The following is a 10,642-nucleotide window of genomic DNA, read 5'->3' on the forward strand; positions in this document are numbered from 1 at the left end:
TAAGAAAGCATCAGATTTGGATCAGTGCAAAGGCAAAGCAACATACTGATCTCCGTTACTTATTGTTCGAATGAAACATGGAAATACTCCATTGAATTCTTCTAAAGGAACAAGAGTTAGTATTTCCTGGCTATCAATTTCGTATGCATGATAATGGCTGTTGAATGAAACTGCAACGAAGTTTTTACATAAAAAATAGGAGTTCCCTGCAATTTCTTTATTCACCAAAATATATTTAATTTGAAGAAAATGGGGCATGTCTTCTTCAAGGTTGCTACATATTATACTTCCTACAATATATTTTATGCCATTTCTTTCCAACCAGCTTGATAAGTAATAATTGTCCTGCATATACTCATAATTCTTCAGTTCATCAGTGTTATGAAATGTTTCCGAGAATATTGACCCGACATTAATAATATCGTTGAGTCCTACTTCAGACAGAACTCTGTGACAAAATTTAAGCTGATTTCTGATTGATAAGCTCATTGGAATATTTTTTCTATTAACGACATTTGCTTTATACTCTTTATGTTTGGCTTCAAATCTTATAGAGGAAAAAAAACGTGGTGGACCAGCTGTTCTGATAATTCTGGAATAATGCACCATAAAATGATGCTTTGGTTTTAAATCCATTTTTAACAGTCTTAAGTACATTTCATGATGCTCAGATATCAGAGTGTCCAGTAATATCAACAAATCATTGGTTATGGAAGAAGACATTATTATTTCGGTTATCTCTAGAATTTTCAAGTACAATAGCCAACCCTCATGATTTTCTGGTACTTCATTTCCGACATAAAAACGAAAATTTCTCAGTAAGCAGAACATTTCAGAGGATGACATGACAATTTTACCCTTTTTCAAATTATCTAGCTTTATATTGGGTGGAATGTTAGTTTCAAATGGGTCATAAATGGCAAATTTTATTTTGGAATTTAAACTATCTAAGGAGAAAAATCCCTCCTTAATGAGCAGATATATTATACTAGCCATATCATACCTGAGAACCCCCTCAAACATATCATGCATGACATCACAAGTAATGTTCTTGTAAACATGAAAATTGCTCAGGGAATTCCAAATGCATTCCTCCTTTATGCCAAATAATTTGTTGGTATAGTGGTTTTCATAATCATTTTCATCCCTGATTAATTTTGGATCTTCTGTTGTTTGCGTTTTCAGAGATTCTTTGGTACCCAAACATAAACGACAGTAATATGTCGAAGAAAAACTTTCTGTGAATCCCAGAATAGAATTAACTCCCAAGTTATCACCGATTATGAGAGACACGTTGAATTTGATGTTAACACCATTTCTTAGGGTAATTCCCTTTGTTTCCAGACACTTCAGTTTTTCTATAAGAGGTTCAAGTAGTCTGATATTTCCAAATTCATCCAACCTGTCAGAACTATGAAAAAGTAGAGCAGTGAAAATATTTTCTAACCTGCTTGCATATTCGGGAGGAATTGTTGCTATGGTATAATAAATTGCTCCCATTTTATAGTAACCAGCATGACTTCCCAGGGAGTTTCCAATTTCGAAATCATCGAAATAAATAAGGAGAGGAAGAACTATGCCTTCCTTAAACATTTTATTGTTTTTCCAAATAGAACCCTGAACAATATTATTCATCGTTAAACTTTTATCATTAATGAGTTTATTCTGATAATTGAGCACGGAACTGAAAACTCCAGGTAATTCAAGAAATGTTTTCATTTGATATTCGATAGGCATCATGTAGGCCATTTTATGTTTCACAATCAGACTATAATTACCAGATTTCATTTGTGCTTCAGTGGTGACACCAAGTTTTATAGGGGTTGCCTCAACAAAATGCTTTGATGACTTGAAATATTTGAATCTTTTGAATTCCGTATCGAAATTGGATAAACTAACTTCTAAATTTTTCACCATCAACTTCAAGCTACTAGTTATATAATTATCAGGTAAAAATTTCATGATTTCAACTAAAATTTCAAACATACCCGAGTTCAGGAAACAATTGAAATATTGTATAGTTTCTTGTATAAATGACCGAGGGATAGAAGTGTTATTGTATAATTTTGCCATGAGAATGTCTAATGAAGTTAACAACGATTCATAGAACTTATCCTTCAAGGATTCAACTTCATTATATGATTCTTGGGGACCTACACCTGATTCTCTTGATGATTCAACTGGAAGAGTGCTCTTATTTGGCGTTACTAGAATGTCATGACTATTAGTTTTAGGGGTGGTTTCAGGAATATATGTTTCAATGATATTTTGAGTATTAGTAACAGAAACATTTCTTTCCACTGGATTATGAACCTTGATAACATGCTGCCTAAAAGAATGTCTTTGATGGAAAGAACTGCGACAAAATTGGAATGGGCATATATAGGAAGAACAATTGTGAATATATTCTAGGTGAACAATAAGTTTTTCGACATCTGTGAACCTTTCGTTACATGTACAATTCATTGTGGTTGATAAAGACGATGAGCACTATATCCTTATTTATTATCAGATTGGAAATGGGCCACTATGTCCATTATATATGGAGTTTTTTTATCTAAAGGTAATTTGTACATTATGTGAGCAATGAGATGCCAAATATGCTCGGACTGTGGTGGATATTCCGCATTAAACACATGGAAAGATTTAAAACAAACATCAAACGCCTTTGTGAGTGAATTGAAATGATACCTGACCGTGTCTATCACAATATATATATTCGTAATGTCTCGCACGTCGTGACCCTCTATTATAAGGTAGGGTTGTACCGTTACTGACTTGGCTGCAGCATTCTTTCTTTGAACCTCCACTATCTCTGGTACATCACTTGGAATCTGAAATAAATCAAAGAGTAGTTAAGCAATTTGAAATGAATGTTCATATTTAAGAATTCAGTTTATTAGTTTTTTGATATAGGTACACACAGAATAAAGCGATAGAGAAAATTATTCTAGTCTCACCTTAGCATGGCATATAATTGAGTCAGTACATTCTTGAACAGTAAATTTCCAGAATTTTCCTTTTCCAAGAGACTTTCTTCCCTTCGGGGGTATCAATTTTGCAACATTCAATAAATGGACAGCTAACTTACAATCTAGAACATTCAATTAGCTTCAATTTTTGTTATCATTTGATGAAAAACAATTTCTCAGTTACTATGCAACCATCCCATTTTCAGAGTGTAGTATTTTAACAAAGTTCATTGAAAGATATTTTTCCATATGCACCGGGTTTTTCACAATAGTGTGACCCCCCCCCCTTTTACTTTGTTACTAAAAGAGACACAAAAAATTAATTTTTTTCACAAAAGTTTCACGAAATCGTCTAATATTTTTTATAATGACCTCACAAAATGAAATATATACAGAGTGGGAAACATACGGATTGTTCCATTTTTTTTCAAATGGAACACCCTGTACATCATTTTTCTATATTTGGGTAGCTCTTTTTACCCTGATTCTGAATATACAACATATTGATGGTCTTTCTCACTTATTCTGAGTACCAAAGAGTTTCAAATTTCAAGAACTACCTGGCAAGTTCAGTAATCTGTTTTCAAGTGGTAGGCTAGTTTATAATATTTATTCCATACTACCACAGTTTATTGCATTTTTAAAAATTTTTATTGGTTAGTTTTGTATTCAAAATAATGCTTTTAAGTGAATTCTTTGAATATAAGCGATTTTTTTCATGGGTAATTTACGTATATTTTTTATTCCGTATTTATCATTTCAAAACGTTGAAACTATGAAAATAAAAGACCCACTTACGTATATTTATTCAAAATCAGGAATAATCCGGATAACCTATCAAAATATGAGAGAATATATACAGCGTGTCTGGGTGTACCATTCGAAAAAAAAGTTGCATTCAAAGGTCGTTCACCCTGTATATATTCCAATTTATTATTGAAGCGATCATTTTCAAAATAATTATTTGATTTCTTACAACGGTTGTTTGAATCATTTCCTTATATCTGTTTTTGTAACAGTTACAAAGTGAAAAACCCGGTACTTCTATGATGGCAATGTAACAAGAAGTATTGCAGAGAGGTAGAATTTTTTTTCAAATCCATCCAGTCCAATTTCAGATAATGTACTCACTTGAATGAATAATTAAATTTTTCATGAAATAAATGAATTTGTTTTCATATGGAATCTACCGAATTCTTGAGTTGCACTTTTTATTGTTACAGAAAGTTATCAAACTGGCTTTGCAGATTATTATACTCACTCTCATTGATATCTTCCTTGAGAATTTCCTCTATTTCATTATATTTGTTAGTGCCCCTCCTAGCTATGAATACTTCATTGAAGAATTTTTCCCAATTCCCAAAGAAGTTCAGTCCTTGATTAGGAAAAAGTCTGTCGAAGTCACAATCAATCTGCAAAATTCCAAAATTTGTATGTTGGCACCATACTGAACTTCATCATTAACCTACCAGTGTGGCTGCTCTTGGATCCTCAAGAATTGGCCACTTTGCCAAAAACAGACCTAAACTACGGTCACTTTCAGTCCTTCTTGAATTGAACGTTCTATTCCAGTGGTAGACTATTTCCTCCCACGGTTCGGTCCTTGTTCTGAGGAATTTATGTGATTCAATTTCTTCTTCGGCTGAAAATGGAATCAATTTTTATGGAAGTTACAATTACCTTATGTTTATACTCACTGAATGTCGTTACTTTTGCTGGAATATAACTTCTAGACTCTAACTTCCTTTTCCGAGTACTAAGTCCACTTTTATGAATGAGATTCCTGGCCTTGTCCACCAATTTGCCCCTCGCAACAATGGAACGTCTGTTGAAAGAATCGTTTTTTCTGATAGAAGGTATATAGTAAGTTTGAGTTGCTTCTGTTGGAAAAAGTGTGATGATTTTGGCTGTTATAATATTGTAATCTTCATGTTTCATTCTACTAAAAAAAAATATTTTAATTAGCTTTTTCGATATTCTTTTAATTGAGTGCTTCAAATGTGTTAGGTGTTACGGGGAACCATAATATTCGACGTAATAGCTTAGGGAAAACCTCAGCACGCTTATTCAAGGTCATTACCAAAACGGTCACCCATCCTTGTACGGACTCGACCTAACGCAGCTAGGCTTGATAAAATCTATTTTATGATTTCCCAATTGTATGACATTCTACATTTCACATCGGTCGAAAAATAAATTTTGAATGGTTCTAAGGAGAAGTATTTCTTCAGACCGCTTTGCCCATTCACGAATTAAACCAACATTCTGATACTAAACGAACGGACAGATGGTCGGTCCAATAGAATTGAGTTTGACAAGAAATTCTTCATCGTTGAGAAAAATCGACTAAAACGATTTTTGGCTTGAATCCGAAAATTACAGACATTTGGGTCATTGTTGAATCCCTCTGAGGATGACCGAAACCCCTCCGGAGGAAAATTCTCTGCTCTTTAAAAAAAAAGTTCGAAAATATCCAATGTAAGCCCCACTTCGGATATGTGCGTGTATAAAAAGTAATTGATATCTAAACAAAGTGTTGGAGCTGCTGCAGTAAATCATTCTAGTATAATTTTGTTTCTTACTGCTCAAAAATTTTTGACAACCCTCACTTTGTTGAAAATCCTCCCAGAAAATTCAACACTGTTTGGGTAAAACGACAACGCCCATTGTTCCCTATAGAACAAACGAGCAAAAAGAGATAATTAAATCGAATTTAACTTACTGAGTTACATGGTACTTGAACATTTGTTTCATTATGATATCTACCATAATATTTCTCCTTGTATTATCCAGCATTTTATTAGATTCATAAAAAGTTAGTATGCTATTCCCTAATGGAGACGTTATCAATAATGTTCTGAGATCAAACTCTGGAAACACTATTTTATATGAATCTAGCTGTTCTTGAGAATGGAAAGATATTTCCCTGTTATCAAGGGGAATGACTACTTCAGAATTTAAACTTGTTGCAACTGATGTTGTACTTTCAGTTGATTCAGATACTTCTCTCTCCTCAGTAATTATCTCAGAAAACTGGAAGGTTGAACATTCACTATTAGTCTAAAGCAATATCAAATTGGAAAATACTAACGCTTATATCAAAATTCTCCAAATTGTTATTAGCCTGATAGAAGGGGGTTTCCACTATTCCAAAATATTTTTTAGAACATTCGCTGAATCTCACTCGTGTCCCTATATTAGGAATTAATTCTTTTATCATACTTTCCGTTAATTTCGGAAGAATTTCTAAGGTGACATCGTTATCTGCAATCAAGATTAAATTTATGATCTCCCAATTTCAATATTCAATGTTTTGACAACTACGCATGAACATGTTCCTCTCTATGTGTCTGAGCTAAAGCATTTATAGGCCGAAGAAAGCTAAGAAACATTATCTTGGAACTACAAATTATGATCTCCTGAACAAAAAACCTAAATGAAATTTTTTTCAAACTGTTCTATAAGAGACGACGCATGCCCAATCGAGTCGAGGAGTTTCGTAATAAATTTGACATGCGCGCACAGGCAAACCTTAGTTCTACCATTGAGTATATAAATAGATTTATATATATTTATATACTCAATGGTTCTACAAACGTTTTTCGCTAGCTTGCTGCCTTGCTGTATTCTTTTACTCCAATGATGTCAATAATAAAATATTCTCTTCATGAGAATGAATTTAAAAAATATGTTCTCCTGTTGATAGAACGGTTTGTTGAAACAAGAGAATGATATTCTTGACTTGAGTAAATTCATTTTTACATAAACTCGGCAAAAATTCTGAAATCCATAGTACATTACTATTTTATTATAATGTTAAATCATGCAATAGATATCTAGGTACTGATGTCATGAAAATATTTAGTTGAACTTTATGCGCGCCACGTAGAGCGTAGACTATGTCTACCTAGTTAGTTATATATATAGGAATCTGGTTGGTACGAAGTTGTAAGGGAAGCCAAACCTTATTCTGTCTAATCTAAATAAGCATAAGCAACTCATACTACAAGTTGAGTCAGTCAAGGATGAAATTTAGGAATCTTTCGACAAGCATCGCAATATGTTAAAATATATACCGTAAAAGTTGCATTGGGTAATCACTTACCTTGAAAGATAGGAATCAGTTGGGCAAGTTCCCACTCTCGAAGAAGCTCTTCCATGTTTTTATTGGGTTCGAAATTTGGAGAAATCAGAATATTCTCAATGTCCACCTTTTACACCAAACACTTAAACTGTATTAGGGAATTAATTGCTGGTTAATTCTCAAAACACTATTGAATGCAATGCACTAATACCTAAAATTGTTCACTTTCTACCGTGTAAGGTGTTTGAGCACTAGAAAAGAAATAAATATAACGGTATAATACCGAAACGGAAGCGTCCCTAATTTCCACTCTTGCAAATGGAGCCAGTCGGGGATTCACGCGGCAGATTCTAATGAACGCTGACAGTGTTGTCAGTTTGATTCTTCTTCTTCTTGAGTTGGTGGACTCAAATAATGGATATTTAACACAACACCAATAACACAATACAAATTATTGTAGGCATTCTTGATAATAGATCCATATGTTGTGGAAAGATATAATAATAATAATGAACGTCTTAATAAATTATTCAAAAAGTGCAGATTACTCTTGAAAGTCGTAAATTTTGGATGAAGCCATTCTATTTAACCTGGTCAGGCAGATCCAAGTACCTATACATATCAAAGGACACGCTCAGAAAACTGTACAAATAATTATTCAAGTTGATTGAAAAATGAATTCCACTCAGTTAGAATTCTTCAGTCTGTCAGTGTTCGATTTCACTTTTTCAAGAAATCGAGATCTTCCAAAAAACTCACGTTATATTTGAGAAGAGACTTGCTGTTTTAAAGCAACAAAATGAATGTCCATTTAGAGAGATTGTAGTTGATTCAGAACAAACATAAATTTTTCTCGACTGGAAAGCGATATATTCTCATTTCAAGAGTTTCAATTTTCTTGTTCCGAACGAGTTGAGATCTTTGGAATAATATAAAGCATAAGGTTGAAACAAGATATGTATTCTCAGGTCAAATTGGTCATATTCTCAATAGGAAATATTTCGTGTTTCACTTTGGAAAGGTGGCTTGTTTCGAAAAGAATATCTCTAATCTTGTTTTAAAGTATTTTGCTTTCAATAGAATTATTCGAGTATTTGGCGATTAAGCAATGCCGTTTCTCGCTATAAGAGGTTGGGTCTCTCCAATGAAATTTGAGGCTATTGGTTTGAAAAAAGAAAGTCTTCACCAGAAATAATATTTTCAAAGAGGTGCGCTGTCTTCTTTTAAAAATATACTTTTTACTGTGTAGTCTACAACCTTAAAGGTCTTCTTCTCCTTAAATTTGAGGAATGCAACCGTCTCCTTGTGGTACTGGTTGAGGATACCCATCTAAAGGTTCTCATGAAATTCTTTCGAAGGGCTGTTACAGATACCGTTCAAATCGAATTTGCGACATAATGAACTTTCCCTTGCATAGGTTACTCTGGGTGGACCAGACACTAGTCTCCGGAAAACGCTACTGGCCACTATGCGCCTTACTAAAGTCCGTGGAATATTGAAACGTTGTGCAATCCGGTGGTTCGACAAGGCTTCTTGATGTAGTCTACTATTCTCGCCTGGTCAAAATTGGATGTCCCTGCATTTTCCACGTAATATTTTCAATATTACAACTCTCGTTATTCGCTGAAAACTGATTTATTGTTCACCTGATTCATTGTTTTCATTTAAGTGATGAGATAGTGAAGATTCCACACACAAAAAATTTTCATGTTACATTCAACTAGTTGAGAGTTGATAGGGGGGGGCATGACTTATGACGATGTGGAAATACAGAACCAGAGGAAGAGTGACATGGAGCTTACGTTTAAAAAGACTTGAATCCAAAACATATCAAAAGATAATCATACATTATTCCCCATTCAATGAAAAATATCATTGCCTTGATAAAACATTGTTTATTAGCTCCAGCTCAAGAGTAACATTTATCGAGCATCTTAACAGGGTGATTCAAATTTCAGTGGTTAAACCAATAGATTATTTGTGTGAATAAAACTTAATAAAAGGAGTTCTAATAGGAGATTATATTCTGATATTAATAAAAAAGTACCTATATTTTGAGATAAATCAATGGATGTTTATTCCATTCTAAAGAGAAAAATATATGCCTTTGATGATGGAAAACGATATCAGTTAGATGGCCGCCACAAATCCGATTGCAGCACCATAACCTTTTCATGAAATTTTTCATGACCCATTATCACCTTTGTTGCTGTATATCCACGATAACTTAAGGAATTCCAGCTTTTGGGTTTCGAATGGATTGTGAAGAATTCAAATGGACTTTCAAATTTTCACGTGGATCCGAAGTAAAGAATCCAAAGGTCTTAAATCAAAAGATCTTAGTGGCCAATTTTGATCACCTTTTCGAAAAATAACATAGCCAGGAAACTAAGATTGTTTGGTTGCTTGTGTGGGACATAGCGCCATCTTGTTGAAAATAAGCTAACTCAAAACCCATATAAAATTTCATTAAAATCGGATGAAATTTATTTATTAAAACTGTTGGAGGACTCACCGACAGACATACACACAACTCAGGTTATTCAGGGTGCTGTGAATTATATTCTGCGAGCGCAAATTTCGAACTCAGAGACTAAAAATAAACTATTGTCGATTGAAACCGTTTCAATGTGAGTAGTTTGGTTGGCTCATTGAACAGAAAACGTGAAAGTGCAAGAAATAGTGAGGACGAGAGTTCGAACTTGGACCAAAAAACATTTTTTTTTTGGTTTGCAGAAACTGTAACTCAGAGCATACCTGATCTTGTTCGACTTCTCACGAAAAAAATGAATCATTCCAATTGAAATCATTAATATCTGGCTTGAACGACATTTTTCGATTCGATTTTGAAAAACCGCTGGAATCCCTTCTATGTAGGGCAATTTCCCAACTATAGGTACCTATTCGGGCATACTGCAAATGATTTCAACAGAAGCATGCATAACTAGATTAATAGATTCAGGTCAGCACTGCAAGTGCACTTTATGAATAGGTAGGTGAGAATCGCATTAAAACTAAAACAATAGAATATAGCGGTGTGGTTAACCTACAGAGATCCACGCAAACCCGGAATATGCTTTCCTAACTGATGAGTACGGTTGTTCTGTACGTAGTACACAAAACTAGATATAGGTCTGATATAACGGCATTGTATATTAACAACATTAAACTACATATTCTGGTTTCCTGAACGTGGCTCTTGGTTGTATTTATTCAAAGGATTCACTTCCTCATGAATTATTAAGGAAGGCTGAGATTCGAAAGTAAATATCAAATTCACTATATGCTTCAACAAATAAGATAATCATCAAGACACCTACACCGACATCGTTATCTGTTTTCAATAATTTTTGAATTGAAGATTCATTTCATCTCGGTGTTTGTATATGAAGAACCGACATTATAAATTGATTCCTTGTGTTGCCATAGCTCTTTGACAAGAGAACTTATTTTTATTCCTAGAGAAGGAGCGGTAAAATGAAATGAACAATCTGTCGGTTATATCTTTTAGTTGCACATCATTAATATTTTCGGTTATTATTATTCAATTGGTGAAAACCTCAAAGGAGTCGTTGAGTAGTTTTCT

General features: G+C 33.8%; 1 protein-coding gene across 1 annotated transcript; it reads right to left on the minus strand.

Annotated features, from left to right (window-relative positions):
• Nucleotides 1–2,498: 2,498 nt before the first annotated feature.
• On the minus strand, nt 2,499–8,385 carry LOC123673443. Its single transcript, XM_045607924.1, has 7 exons — nt 8,292–8,385; nt 7,078–7,111; nt 4,670–4,797; nt 4,442–4,614; nt 4,234–4,384; nt 2,961–3,094; nt 2,499–2,834 (listed from the first exon to the last, which is right to left on the minus strand). The coding sequence occupies exons 1-7, from the start codon at nt 8,383–8,385 to the stop codon at nt 2,499–2,501; spliced, it is 1,050 nt and encodes a 349-aa protein (XP_045463880.1).
• Nucleotides 8,386–10,642: the final 2,257 nt, after the last annotated feature.

Source organism: Harmonia axyridis, chromosome 2 (genome assembly GCF_914767665.1).
Source record: "Harmonia axyridis chromosome 2, icHarAxyr1.1, whole genome shotgun sequence".
NCBI classification, from domain to species: Eukaryota; Metazoa; Arthropoda; class Insecta; order Coleoptera; family Coccinellidae; genus Harmonia; species Harmonia axyridis.